The 15,761-nt window shown below is 40.9% G+C and overlaps 1 protein-coding gene across 6 annotated transcripts in view; it reads right to left on the bottom strand.

The window, feature by feature from the left end:
- Positions 1-15,761, bottom strand: part of CDC16 (cell division cycle 16) — a 40,003-nt gene that overhangs the window by 12,865 nt on the left and 11,377 nt on the right. For 3 of the 6 annotated variants that reach the window (XM_021929832.2, XM_021929831.2, XM_021929836.2), the window contains 4 exons: positions 14,545-14,618; positions 10,525-10,650; positions 2,245-2,397; positions 125-188 (listed from right to left, as the gene is read on the bottom strand). In XM_021929832.2, coding sequence (XP_021785524.1) covers positions 125-188; positions 2,245-2,397; positions 10,525-10,650; positions 14,545-14,618 — 417 coding nt within the window. The remainder of the gene's footprint in view (positions 1-124; positions 189-2,244; positions 2,398-10,524; positions 10,651-14,544; positions 14,619-15,761) is intronic. The other 3 variants (XM_021929834.2, XM_021929835.2, XM_021929833.2) reach the window with 2 other exon arrangements.

Here is a 15,761-nt window from a genome sequence, read left to right as displayed (position 1 = left end):
ACATTAACAGCTGCTTGTTATGAAAATATCAGCTTATTATCTTTGAAGGCAATGAGATTTCCTCATTTAACAGTGAACACTCAGGGGTGTGTATGTCTGTATTTACAGATACAACAAAGAATACCTCGTTCCCAATTGCTTTAATTTTTTCCAAAGCATCAAGAAACCATTTTTCGGCTGTTTTCCATCTAAAATGAACGGAAAAAAGGTTGCAGATTATTCAAAATTACCAAATATAAACTTTTAAAAAACTTTTGATTATCTTTCTAGTAGTACTAAAATGCAATGGGGTAAAATGCTGGAAATAATTATAAAAATTCAAAGTTAAGTCACAAATTATTAATTTTATGGCATTAATATCAAGAGTTCAAGATTTCAAGATTTTGGGAGATATAGTGTATATATATATATATGTATTTTTTAAGAGTCTCACTCTGTCACCTAGGCTGGAGTGCAGTGGTGCGATCTCAGCTCACTGTAACCTCTGCCTCCCGGGTTCAAGTGATTCTTGTGCCTCAGCCTCCTGACACAGCTGGGACTACAGGCATACAACACCATCCCCAGCTAATTTCTGTATTTTTAGTAGAGGCGGTTTCCCCATGTTGCACATGCTGGTCGGTCTCAAACTCCTGGCCTCAAGCAACATGCCCGTCTCGGCCTCCCAAGTGCTGGGATTACAGGCGCAAGCCACTGCACCCAACCACAGTAGTTATGTTCTATAAAGTCACTGTGCACACTGAGTTAGCAAATATTGAACCGCGGCTCCCAGGGGAATGGTAACATTTTCTCTAATCGATCAATGTGTAACCTTGTTTTATGTGTGTTTCTGTTTAAAAACGTCTTATTTGATACATACTGTTGATTCATCAATATTGAAGTCAGGGCCAGCAGCACTGTAACTGATGCCTGCCTGAATGAGGCTTCTCTAACACATGTGTTTCCTCTGTCAGATACGTCACAATTAACACTAGACAGCATTTCACTAAGCTTGGGTATTATTTTAAAACAGTGAAATTAGCAACAAAAAGCACAAAAATGTGAAAACTGGCACTAAATAGACCACAAAAAGTACACTGGTTTATAGTTGAACTGAGAAAAAAGGCAGAGCGTTGCCTTCTTAGACTCCAGCTGGAAATGTGTGTGCCAGGAGACCCAGCTTTCTCCCAGCCGCAGGCATGTCTGCCAATGGCTAGGAAAGCACCTCAGGAACTGATTTGGTTACAAATAAATTTTAGTGAGTAGGCAAATTTGCAAATACTGATGATGACTGTATTATATTAAAAGCTTCAAGCTTCAAAAAAATACCTAGATAACCCATTTTTTAGAACACATACATGCCATAAATGACACTGCAGTAGTATTAATACTAATTTACGGCCGGGCGGGGAGGCTCACGCCTGTAATCCCAGCACTTTGGGAGGCTGAGGCAGGCGGATCATGAGATCAGGAGTCTGAGACCAGCCTGACCAACATGGTGAAACCCCGTCTCTACTAAAAATACAAAAATCAACCGGGCATGGTGACAGGCACCTGTAATCCCAGCTACTCAGGAGGCTGAGGCAGGAGAATCGCTTGAACCCGGGAGACAGAGAATGCAGTGAGCTGAAATTGCACCACTGCACTCTAGCCTGGGTGACAGAGCGAGACTACATCTCAAAACAAAAACAAAACCAAAAAAAACTAAAACTAATTTACCATTTTAAAATTTGTATATCATGAAATGCAAAGGATTACAGACATTTTTCTCTTTGAGTGTAACACCACTTATTCCACAGGTATCCTAGGGTACAGTAAAGCCTCCAGTGACCAGGAAACTCAGAGATTGGGTCATTCTAATTACTTAAATTTTCTGACTTACTAGTAACTAAATAGAAAACACTTTTGTTTCAAAAACCATGTCAAATGTTTCTCAAATACATAAATTCAACTCCTTATCAACACAGAGATAACTAAGGGTTCCACAGTGCCCCCAGCCACACTGTGGGGTCTGTGTGATCTGAATTGTCCAATCATGTAAGAAAACAAGTGGTAGCTCAGGTCAAAAAAGACCAAAACCTGGGTTTAGAATTTTTAAGGAAATCCAAGATGACAGATTCTCTCTTTTTTCTATCTCCTTCTCCTAAAATAGAACACTTAATAGTACAAATCTACTGAAGAGTCACTTTGGTCAGTTAACTCTAGTAACCGTCTCCTCTATTTACAATCACTAGTTAACAGAAGGGTTTCTAGTCTTCCAGTACTTACTCTCCATTCTGAAATGCAACCACGCCGACCTCATGCATAACAAAAGGGTCTTCCGGTGCAATGCTCAGAGCTTGGCTGAAGAACCTTTCAGCTAGTTTTGAGTTATTGGTCAAACCATATTCTAATCCAATATACAGCATAGGCAAATGACACCTAAAAAATTGGAAAATTTCACATATTCAACACCAAAAACTGTGATTTAGCAGAAATTAATCTGTCAACTCCAAATCCTATCTGCAAAATAATTTAAAGGTAGCCAAAACACAGCATTTACTTTTTTCTAACTCTTAATTTACAAATATTTAATGAATGCCTAATGGACTTTGGACTAATCAGCTGCCACTTCTAGAATCTATCTGCAACGTATTTACCTTTAATTTTCATTTTATTCCACAGTAAAAAAACAAAAACTCTCTAAAGCAAAAGGGCATGTCTCCGTGGTGCTGTCTTCCTCCTTGATGCGAATGTCACGCCACAGCCCACACTGGTCTTCCTCTGATTTATTCACACCATTTATCCTTCAAGACTGTGTTCAAGGTCTACTTCCCTTTACGAAGCTACCTCTGACTTTTCTAACATAAATGCTCTCCCTTCTGTGAATTCCCATGATAATCAGTTCTATGCAGGGGAGTTATGAAGAATGCTCTGTGTATTGATTCAATTTTCCCACCTTCTGAGACAGTTCTAGGCAGAGTCAGAACTACTTTTTAATTGAATTTTCATCTGTTCACACGACTGGATCAGCGATTGCATTAAAGCAAGTATAATAAGACAATCTTTCTTTGATGATGATCTCAGAACATCAATAAATACTGATTGCTTGGTATGTGCTTTGGTTCTAATCGAGAGCCATAACTCAAATTAAGATTATATCCTCTACAGAAGGTCATGACAAATTCTTTAAAAGTGTTTACAACTAACCTCTTGGAAGTACTTTCAAAATGGCAGCGTCAGAACCTCCAAAAATCTATTCATCCATAGAAGCAACAAGAACACTGGCAAAAATTATCAAAACCAACTTTTTCAGAACTTTGGAAGGTAATCAAGCTCTTAAAACAATCTGAGGAGTGTATATTCAAGAAAAATGGCTAAATCTCAGTAAGAACAACAAACTTCGTGTTGCTTTAATTTGTCTTATTCCCATCTCCCTTTCCCTAGCTTTGCATTAACCTTGAAAACAAGCAGCCTCATAACCACAGGAGCTGTAAAGCCATTAGCCTGGCAGCCACTGGAGAAAGCAGAATTAATTTAGAGTTCCTCAAACACCCCACAGAGAACTGCTGCTATTTGACCTGTCTGGTAGCTCCTAAAAGAGCCCCACTCATAGCTTGTCTTCTACTAACCTCCGAGCCCACTCAGTGAGAAAAGCTCTATCCCCAGGAGATTTGTTGGAAACAATCAACAGCAATTATTTAGCATTGGCTGCCGCCTCAGGCAGCTATCCCAGTCAGGGCAAACTGGATGCAGGCCACAAACTTAAAAGGAAACCTGGGGAATAAGATGTTCACAGGGGGCTATAAAGAGCTCTGACACATTCCTGGGGATTGGGAAGGCCATACACATGCATAGGGCTATATGCATGCACAGAAAAGGCCTGAGAAGGCCCTATTATCTCATCTCTGGCCCATCTTGAGAAGGCTAAGGCAGAGTTGTCAACAATGCTGAGTGTTGAAGGTGTGCAGAGTCCTTCCGCAAAGGGTGGAAGACTTACTGGTTTAAGATATCAAAGCTGCTAGTTAACTGAGCAGAGGCTTCAGTGGCTTCATACAACAAAGTATATAAACTAGAGAATTAGTTCTGGAAAGTCACTAAACAAACAGTGACAATGACCAATAAATCCTGGGGCGGTGTGGGAAAATCTCATTTCCTGAACTGCCCCATTATATGACTTTACATATCTACTTTCAACAAAAAAAGGACATGCAAAGAAACAGGAAACTATGGCCCATACACATGAAAAAGGCAGTCGATAGGAACTATTCTGGGAAAAGCCCAGATGTTGGACTAACAAGACAAATAGCTTAAATAAGCCATGTTAAGTTCTAAATAACTAAAAGAAATTATGTCCACAAAACTAAATTATGAGAACAATGTCTCACCAGAGAACACCAGTAAAGATACAGAAATTATAAAAATTAAGCAAATAGCAAATCTGGAGTTACAAAGTACAAAAATTGAAATAAAAAATTCATTAGAAGGGATTAAGAGCAGACATGAATAGGCAGAAATAAGAATTATTGAACTTAAAGATGTCAACTGAGATTGTCCCATCTGAGAAACAGAAAAAGAAGAAAAATGAACAGAACCACACAGGCTTGTGACACACTATCAGGTATACCAACACATGTATAATAGGAGTCCCAGAAGACAGAAGAAAGGAGCAGAAAGAATATTGAAGAAAATAACAGCCAGATTTCCAAGAAGCTTTAAGAACTCCAAGAAGAATAAACTCAAAGAGATTCACACCTAGACAAATAATAGTCAAACCACTGAAAAAGATGAAAAAAAGAATGTTTAAAGCAGTTACAGAAAATCATTAATTACATACAAGGGCAATTTCAGTAAGATCAACTGCTGACTTCTCACCAAGTATCATGGAGGCCAGAAAGCAGCTGATGACATTCAAAGTACTGAAAGAAAGTTGACCAAGAATTCTACATCTAGCAAAATTAATCTGTTGAAAATTAAGACATTCCCGGGGGGGGAAAAAATGAGAAAATTTCTTGCAAATCGCCTTACAGAAAACACACAAAAAAGCTCTACAAGCTGAAAGTACCCCAGACAGTAATTGAAATCCACAAGAAAAAGTAAGAGTACTAGTAAAGATACTTATGTAATTACAAATGACAATTTAACAGGTATTTCTTTTTTCTCTTGATTTAAACAGCAATTGTAGGCTGGGTGCAGTGGCTCACGCCTATAATCCCAGCACTCTGGGAGGTCAAGGTGAAAGGAATGCTTGAGCCCAGGAGTTGAAGACGAGCCTGGCACACAGTGAGACCCCATCTCTAAAAAGTAACAAAAAACTAGCCAAGCATGGTGGTATGGGCTTGTAGTCCCAGACACTTGAGAGGCTGAGGCAGAAGGATCCCTTGAGCCCAGGAGTTTGAGAACGCAGTGAGCTGTGATGGTGCCACTGCACTCTAGCCTGGGCAAGAGAGTGAGACTCTATGTACAGGTTGAGTATTCTTTAGCTTGAGACCAGAAGTGTTTTGGATTTCTGATTTTTTTTTTTTTTAATTTGGGAATTTATGCATCACTAGTCTGAAAATCCAAAATGTTCCAGTGAGCAATTCCTTTTGAGTGTCAAGCCACTGCTCAAAAAGTTTTGGCTTCTGGAACATTTTGAACTTTAGATTTTCTCATTAGGGATAGGCAATATGGAATTATATTGTTGGGCCTATCACATACAGAAATGTAAGGTTTACCAATAACAGCATAATAGGAAGCGGGTGACAGCAAAGCTGTATTACAGTAAGAAAGTAACACTGGATGGTAACTTGAACCCATAGGAACAAATACAGAGAACTAAAAATGGTAAATAACAGGGTTAATATAACAAGTGATATAAATTACACACTTCTCACAGCTTCTTTGAAAAACAAAATTACATAAATAATAACAATGTATCCTTGAGAAAATCTGTCATTAGTACATCTGCCCAGTAAGAAATACTAAAGGGAGTCCTTTATGCTAAAATAGAAGGATACTACATAGGAATTCAAATCCACATTGTTGAAGAAGAGTCAAACTCTAAGAACTCGAAGTGCAGGCTTCCAGGTTACAGGTAGATTTAAGATTTTTCTGATTGGCAACTGGTTGAAAGAGTTATTATCAACAGTAAGCAACATCTGGGTTGTAAGAGGTTGCAGAGACCAAATTTTATCATGCAGACGAAGCCTCCAGGTAGCAGGCTTCAGAGAGGATAGATGGTAAGTGTTTCTTCTTATCAGACTGAAGGTCCACTAACATCCATGTTGATGTTAACGCTGTAGGGTGTAAAGAGGCGTGTTGGACCCCCACTTCCCATCATGGCCTGAACCAGTCTTTTAGGTTAAATTTAGAGGGCCCTGGCCTAGAGAAGGAAGCCCATTTAGATAGTTGGGGAGGGTCTTCAAATTTTATTTTTGGTTTCCAACATGAAGAAATGAGAGTCTGATAAAAACAGCTATATTGGTAATTATGAGACAGTATAAAATGTGTTTTTGTTTTTAACTCTTCTATCTGATTTAAAAGACAACTAATAAATAATAATCACAGATCTGTGCTGATGGACTTATAATATGGAAGATGTATTCTGTATGACAATGACAGCATAAGGAGGCAAGAGGAAACAGAGCTATATTGGAGTAAGGTTTTGGTATACTATTAACATTAAATTGGTATTAATTCAAAGTAGGTCGTTTTAAATTAAGGTGCTAATTATAATCCTAAAGATAACCAACCTAAGAAAATTACTAAAAAAATATAGTATAATAAAAAAAGGGATTAAAATGGGACATTATAAAATATTTACTCAACACAAAAGGCGGCAGTAATGAAAAATACAGGAACAAAAGATGTGATGTATAGACAATAAAGAACAAAACGCCAGACATAAATTCTATCTTGTTAGTAACTAAACATAAATGGGATAAACAGTCCAAAGGCAGCAACTGGCAGAATAGATTTAAAAACTTGATTTAACTATATGTTGTCAACAAGAGACATGCTTTAGATTCAAAACACAAGTTGGAATTAAAAGGATGAAAAAAACCACACCATATAAACATTAATGAAAGAGAGCTGGTGTGCCTACAGTAACATCAGATGAAACAGACTTTATCAAAAAGTATTATTAGAGATAATTAGTGATATTTTATGATGATAAAAGGCTCAATCCATCAAGAAAATATGACAATTATATACACACCTAACAACAGAGACTAAGAATATATGAAGTGGAATGTACCAGAATTGGAGGGAGAAATAGAAAATTCAACAATAAAATTTGAAGACTTTAATACCTCACTTGCAATAATGCGCAGAATCAATAAGTAGAAGATCAATGATGAAATAGCAGACTTCAACGACACTACGAAAAGTAGATATAACAGGTATCTATGGAACACGCCACCCAACAAGAGCAGAATTCTCAAATACATCTGAACGATCTCCAGAATGGCTCATAAAAAAGCCTCAATAATTTTTTTCTTTTTTCTTTTTTTTTTTAAGATGGAGTCTCGCTCTGTCGCCCAGCCTGGAGCGCAGTGGCACCATCGCAGCTCACTGGAACCTCCGCCTCCAGGTTCAAGTGCTTCTCCTATCTCAGCCTCCCGAGTAGCTGGGACTACAGGCGTGAGCCACCACACCTGGCTAATTTTTGTATTTTTAGTAGAGAAGGAGTTTCACCATATTGGCCAGGCTGGTCTTGAACTCCTGACCTCAAGTGATCCACACCCGCCTGGGCCTCCCAAAGTGCTGGGATTACAGGTGTGAGCCACTGTGCCTGGCCAGCCTCAATAAATTTAAACGGACTAAAATCACACAAAGTATGTTCTCCAACTATAATGGAATTAAGATAAAAAACAACAAAGAAGAAAATTTGGGAAATTCATAAGTATGTGGAAGTTAAATGTCAACATATTCTTAAATAACCAATGACTCAAAAAAAAATCATAAAGGAAACGTAAAAATATTCATCCAATTTCAAGCATTTATCCAAACACAGACAAGAAAGTGCAGGCTGCTCTGACAGATAAGTAAACTTGAAAGAAAAATAATGCTTATCTTGATGAGTTATCATGAGGTTTTTGAGACGGTGTCTCACCTGGTCACCCAGGCTTGATTGTGGTGGCACAGTGACCATCCTGCCTCAGTTTCCCACACAGCTGGGATTACAGGCAGGCACCATCAAACCCAGCTAATTTTTAAATTTTTTTTGAAACGATAAGGTCTCACTATGCTGCCAGGGCTGGTATCAAACTCCTGGCCTCAAGTAATCCTCCCACCTCAGCCTCCCAAAGTGCTGGGATTACAGGTGTGAGCTACCACCCCTAGCTTAATGGAGAATCTAATGACAAAGTTTGTTAGATTTGGAAACACTGAAGGTATAGTGTCATTAATTATCATTGATTCTGATTCCCAGCTAGGAACTAACAAATGACTATTCTGTTTCTGGGCACCCAAAACGTCAAATCAAAATTACCAGACTGCAGCATGTGCCCATAAAAACCAACTCAGTGAATTCTTTTTTTTTTGGTAACAAATCATCAGATTGATGCATACGGGAAATATGCAGATACTGGAGTTGAGCTTCAGAAGAGAACTGGAAAAGGTCTCACCCATCTTGGTGAACAGGATGGAAAGACCTGGACTGAGTATGAGGATCATTTAGGTGGATCCGTAACTGGGTGTACAACTGTAATCTGGAAGGTTATTTCTAGTTATATGTTAGTGCTATGGACTGTTTGTGTCCCTTCTGTCCCCCAGATTCATACATTAAATCCCTGACCCCTACTGTGCCTGTACTTGAAGATAGGGCCTATGAAGAGATAATAAAGGTTACATGAAGTCCTAAGGGTATGGTTCTTACCCAATAGGACTAGTGTAGGGCTCTTACCCAGCAGGGATAGTGTCAGGCTCTTATCCAACAGGGCTAGTGTAAGGCTCTTATCCAACAGGGCTAGTGTAAGGCTCTTACCCAGTAGGGTTCGTGTAAGGTTCTCATCCAATAGGGTTAATGTTTTTACAAGAGGAAAAGACACCAGAGCTCTCTCTGTCATGTGAGGACACAGCAAGAAGGCAATTATCTACAAACCAGGAAGAAACCCCTCAAGAGGAACTGCACTGGCCAGCACCCTGATCTTGGACTTCTCAACCTGCACAACTATGAAAAAATACATTTCTGTCCTTTAAGTCACCCAGTCTGTGGTCTTTTGTTAGGGCAACCCTACTGACTAATACAGCTAAGGAGCTATGTCCTTCACAATATTTACTTGGATGCTTAGATATAAAATTCATACTTACCAAATTTAATATGACTATTGACTGAGGTTGATGATAATTTGGATGCAGAACTGAGTGCCAAAAAGAGTCTAACAGTTTGCAAAGAGATCAAACCTAACAGGATGAAATTCAATATAGATAAATATATGATTCCACCCCTGCATACTACAATAAACAAAGGTAGCTAACTTTCGTTTTTTTTTTTTTTTTTTGAGACGGAGTCTCGCTCTGTCGCCCAGGCTGGAGTGCAGTGGCCGCATCTCAGCTCACTGCAAGCTCCGCCTCCCGGGTTCATGCCATTCTCCAGCCTTAGCCTCCCGAGTAGCTGGGACTACAGGCGCCCGCCACCTCGCCCGGCTAGTTTTTTGTATTTTTAGTAGAGACGGGGTTTCACCGTGTTAGCCAGGATGGTCTCGATCTCCTGACCTCGTGATCCGCCCGTCTCGGCCTCCCAAAGTGCTGGGATTACAGGCGTGAGCCACCGCGCCCGGCCAACAAAGGTAGCTAACTTTCATTGAGTGCTTTCTATGTGTAAGATACTCTTCAAAGTCTTTAATTGGTATTATCTCAATTACTTCTCACAATAAGCCAGTGAGTAAATTTTGCTATTATTCCTATTTCTCAGGAGGCTAAGAAACTTGCCCAACATCACATGGCTGGGAGTGGAAGAGCCAGGAAGAGTCCAGGAGGTATGACTCCAGACCAGGCCTCTGGACCACTGCACTCCCACTACCTCTTCAGGCAGGGATGGAGTCACCAGTCAACAGAAGCAGTCCACACAAACAAACCCTGTAAGTTGTAACCGATGGCGAGACCAAACACTGCTATTCAATGTGAATAGCAGTGCTCTACTCCTCAAAGTAAAACACTCTTAGTATCAACACATTTAATATTGATATAAATCTAGAATATTGGCAAACACAGTCCTGCACTTTCCACTAAGCCACATCAAACACCTTTTGGTAATAGATAAGAGATAATAATTTTGCTCATGAATATTTTTATTCTTGCATGAGCATGTGAAGAAGGGCTTTCATAACTCGTCTCCACTGGCCTAATTTCCTAGTTCCTTCTTGTACTGGTTGAAATCAACTGCTAGGCAAATTCACTTCACCAGCCTCTTTACCCCTCCACCTTCAGTTATTTTACAATCACAAGCAACTAGATTAAAAGGCAAGTAAAATGTTTTTGTTTAGTTTAGCAACCAAATAGCAGTGATAATAATAACAGAAATTTCATTTCTATTAGGAAAAACACCCCTTCGTGGAGTCTGATGAGTTTGCTCTGCCGTACCCTTTCATCAGCTGTGCTGCTGTGAAGTACGCAGCCATCGCTTGGTCATGCTCGCTCTCCACCGCAAACGAATGTCCGTAGGCTATCCATGCAGGCCCGTAGGTTTTCTCAAGTGTTGTGGCTTTGCTAAAACAAGAGTTAATTTAAGTAATATAATATTTATTCTTTTTTTTTTTTTTTTGAGACGAAGTCTCACTTTGTTGCCCAGGCTGGAGTGCAGTGGCGCCATCTCGGCTCACTGCAGCCTCTGCCTCCCAATATCAAGCAATTCTCCTGCCTCAACCTCCCAAGTAGCTGTGATTACAGGTCGCCACCGTGCCCAGCTAATTTTGTATGTTTAGTAGAGATGGGGTTTCACCATGTTGGTCATGCTGGTCTCGAACTCCTGACCTCAGGTGATCCACCCGCCTCGGCCTCCCAAAATGCTGGGATTACAGGCACCGGTCTATTTATTCTTTTTTATTTTTAGAGACAGAGTCTTGCTCTGTCGCTGGAGGCTGGAATGCAGTGGTATGATCATAGCTCACTGCAGCCTCAAAATCCTGGGCTCAAGTGATCCTCCTGCCTCAGCCTCTTGAGTCACTGGGATTACAGGCATAAGCCGCTGTGCCCGGCTAATATTTATTCTTAAATTATTAATTTTATATAAGGAGATGGCCTCAAAAACATTAACATTCATTTAGCAAATAAATGAACTGTCAACATATTAAACACTAATGTAACATCTATGTTGAGTCATTTAAACTAAAACTGTTTAACAGTATAGCAAAATTTTAAGAAATTTTAGGAGAGAGTGTCACAGCTTTTTATGTACAGTAGCAAACCCCATTAGCATTCTAAATAGAACTTACAGATTTTACTTAATCCAGAAACTCCACTATGTAACCTAGTAGATACATCCTCTCATCCTAGTAACTTGCAAGATAAATTCATTTACATTTTAAAGACAGGTATACTGAGGCTTGACGGATTAAGCGATATCCTGTAGATGGTGGTCAACAGATGTACCCTGGTTACACGGACTGGACTCATATATATCAGCGAATAACTGTATAATTATACAGTGAACACTGTATAATCAACCCACAAGGAATACAGAGAACATACCACAAAACGTGGAAAACATATGGGGTGATACCTTACTTCCTTGTATTTTAAGTTTTCTTTTATCCAAATGTTTCCTGTTTCATGTAGAGCAGGGGTCCCCAACCCCTGGGCCACGGACTAGTATATCAGTCCCTGGCCTGTTAGGAACCAGGCGGCACAGCAGGAGGTGAGTGGCAGGCAGGTGAGTAAAGCTTCATGTGTCAAGAAAGAACTTGCCATTTGAAAAAAGAAAAAAAAAAGCTTAATCTGTATTTACAGCCACTCCCCTTCACTTGCATTTCTGCCTGAGCCTCTGTCAGATCAGAGGCAGCATGAGGTTCTTGTAAGTGCGTAAACACTGAGCTCTGCCTCCTGTCAGATCAGAGGCAGCATGAGGCTCCCCTAAGTGCACAAACCCTACCGTTAATCGCACATGTGAGGGATCTAGGTGGCACACTCCTCATGAGAATCTAATGCCTGATGACCTGCCACTGTCTCCCATCTCTCCCAGATGTGACCATCTAGTTGCAGGAAAACAAGCTTAGGGCTCCCACTGATTCTTCATTATAGTGAGTTGTATAATTATTTCATTACATGTTACAATGTAATAATAACAAAAATAAAGTACACGATAAATGTAATGCACTTGAATCATCACGAAACCAGTGCCCCCACCCCTGATGGGGGGGTGGGCTTCCACAAAACGGTCCCTGGTGCCAAAAAGGTAGGGGACCACTGATAAGAGTCCATCACTGAATTGTACACTAGATTAAAGCAGCATAGCTCAAAAGAACTTTTACAATACTCATCATCTTTCTATGTAGAAGTTCTTCTAAAATGCTAACCATACAACCAACCAGGGAACATTCTCGTTTCCTCCTAGTACAGGGTACTTTCGTGGCATCAGTTTTTCTAACAATCCTGGTATATGAACATGACATCCCCCCACCCCCCACCCCTTTTTTTTTGAGACAGAGTCTCACTCTGTCAGCCAGGCTGGAGTGCAGTGGTGCAATCTCAGCTCACTACAACCTCCGTCTCCCAGATTCAAGCAATTACTCCTCCCTCAGCCTCCCAAGTAGCTGGGATTATGGGCGCATGCCACCGCGCCCAACTAATTTTTGTATTTTCAGTAGAGACAGACTTTCACCACGTTAGCCGTGTTGGTCTCGAACTCCTGACCTCAGGTAATCCGCCTGTCTTGGCCTCCCAAAGTGCTGGGATTACAGGTGTGAGCCACCATGCCCAGCTGACATCCCCATTTTTAAAGAAAGAGAGTAGGAGAAATTAACTTTCCCAAGGAATTTCAGTTGGTAAGTCACAGAACTTGGATTAGAATTCAAATTTGACTCCAAAGTTTATGCTCTTTCCCTTAGAGATCAATTGTTTTGTTTGCACAGAAGAAATCACAGAAATTAGAACATTTAGAGTTTAAGCAATTAATTCTTCATATACTTGACATTTTTCTAAACTTGAATAATACTGGTTAAATAGCTTCACTAGGCTGCATGACTTTCCTTAAGTTAAAACCACAGCAAATCATTATATGAACCAGTTCACCCTGCTAAGAATTCTGTTTTATAGTCACATTTAGTGACCCCAATTTTAAAGTTTTGTGTAATTTCACAACTAATAAAAGAAATCCTAAAACTAGAAGGTTAACAGGATCTCTGCAAGTGAAAAAGAGAAACTTTCAAACTACATTATTCTCTATTGTTTCATATTTATTCTCATTTATTAATTTTTAATTACTATTATTACTTTTTTTTTTTTTTTTTTGAGACGGAGTCTCGCGCTGTGTCACCCAGGCTGGAGTGCAGTGGCGCGATCTTGGCTCACTGCAAGCTCCGCCTCCCAGGTTCACGCCATTCTCCTGCCTCAGCCTCCGAGTAGCTGGGACTACAGGCACCCGCCACCACGCCCGGCTAGTTTTTTGTATTTTTAGTAGAGACGGGGTTTCACCATGTTAGCCAGGATGGTCTCGATCTCCTGACCTCGTGATCCACCTGCCTCGGCCTCCCAAAGTGCTGGGATTACAGGCTTGAGCCACCGCGCCCAGCCTATTATTACTTTTTTGAGACAGAGTTTTGCTCTTGTTGCCCAGGCTGCAGTGCAATGGTGCGATCTCAGCTCACTGCAACCTCCACTTTCTGGGTTCAAGCGATTTTCCCGTCTCAGCCTCCTGAGTAGCTGGGACGCATATGCCCACTACCACATCTGGCTAATTTTTTGTATTTTTAGTAGAGACAGAGTTTCACCATGTTAGCCAGGCTGGTCTTGAACTCCTGACCTCAGGTGATCTACCTGCGTTGGCCTCCCAAAGTGCTGGCATTACAGGTATGAGCCACCATGCCTGGCCATTTATTCTCATTTATAAATAAAATATATAGGTTCCTTGAAAATAGGGTCTACATCACTGATTTTTTTTTTTCTCTCTCTCTCCCCGTGGCATCTTATAAAGAAAAAACCTCTTGAAGAAAACATTTATTCAGCCAGGCATGGTGGCTCATGCCTGTAATCTCAACACTTTGGGAGGCCGAAGCAGGAGGACTGCTTGAGGCCAGGAGTTCAAGACCAGCCTAGGCAACACAGTGAGATTTGTCTCTACTAAAAAAAAAATGTTTAAATCAGCTAGGCATGGTGGTGCCTGTAGTCCCAGCTACTTAGCAGGCTGAGCAAGGGGATCATTTGAGTTCAAGGTGAGCCACTATTGCACCACTGCACTCTAGTCTGGGCAACAGAGTGAGAACCTCTTCACAGAGGGGAGCGGAGGGGAGAAGAAAAAGAAACAGAAAGAAAAGAAAGGAAGAAAAAAAAGAAGAACATTTATTCTTTCACATTGCTTTTAAAGTACTCACTAATTACTACTTGAAAGCTTATGAGCAAGACATCAATTCTGTAGGTTACCTGGAGAGGAAGAAAAGAAATTCATACCTGAGATATCTTCTGGCATGTTCATTTTTATGACCGACCATGAGATAGTAACATCCCACTGCAAACCAAGACACCTAAAAAGTTCAAAATATACCATAACCAAAGACTGCAATTGGAATATCCAATTGGAATCTGCAACAAATTAGGGTAGACAGAAGGTACACTAGATGCTTCTTATCACATATTCTAGTTACGTTAGACATTTCTCTAACACAGTCCACTAAGGTCCAAAAGGAGAAGAGGGCAGACACTCCGTGGCTCTTTCTCAAGGAGACGTCTACAAAAGACAAGGCCCCTGGAGTCCCTGTTTCAAAAACCAGCCTGTGAGTCCTGACCCCCTGCACTGCTCATCTCCTCCAGCGTCCTGACTCCCCTGCACTGCTCATCTACCCCAGCGTCCTGACCCCCTGCATTGCTCATCTACCCCAGCGTCCTGACCCCCTGCATTGCTCATGTCCCTCAGTGTCCTGACTCCCCTGCACTGCTCATCTACCCCAGCGTCCTGACCCCCCCTGCACTACTCATCTCCCCCAGCGTCCTGACTCCCCTACACTACTCATCTCCCGCAGCGTCCTGACCCCCTGCACTGCTCATCTATCCCAGTGTCCTGACTCCCCTGCACTGCTCATCTCCCCCAGCGTCCTGACTCCCCTGCACTGCTCATCTATCCCAGTGTCCTGACTCCCTGCACTGCTCATCTCCCCCAGCGTCCTGACCCCCTGCACTGCTCATCTCCCTCAGTGTCCTGACTCCCCTGCACTGCTCATCTCCCCCAGCTTGACCCTGGCTCTTCCTTGCTCTCTGACCGCGTTCTGACTATTTAGCTGGTTTTCTCTTGCACTGGTTTCACACTGGGATAGGGTGCAAATTCTTGTCTTGACTGAGTCTTACACCCTGATTCCCAATTTTGTCTTTAAAAATGCAGTCCCTGATTCCATTTTCCATTCCTAGTTCTCCATTCCAATCCACGACAGTTTGGAATCAGTACACAATTCAATAAGTTGTCTTATACGTGCAATGTGAAAAAGCTACCAAACAATTATCAGCATTTCCTAGGAAAGGGATGCGTGACTGTCATGGTCAGTATTTTATATTGCTAGATTCTAAGTATTTTAAAATAAGCATGTATAATTTCTATAATCAGAAAAGAGGGTTAAAAACCCTTTTGCTTTGTTATAATTAAAATATACCTTCATGGGTGGAAAAGTTAATGCTGC

Source organism: Papio anubis, chromosome 15 (genome assembly GCF_008728515.1).
Source record: "Papio anubis isolate 15944 chromosome 15, Panubis1.0, whole genome shotgun sequence".
Lineage (NCBI taxonomy): Eukaryota > Metazoa > Chordata > Mammalia > Primates > Cercopithecidae > Papio > Papio anubis.
This window is presented reverse-complemented; position numbering and strand designations above follow the sequence as displayed.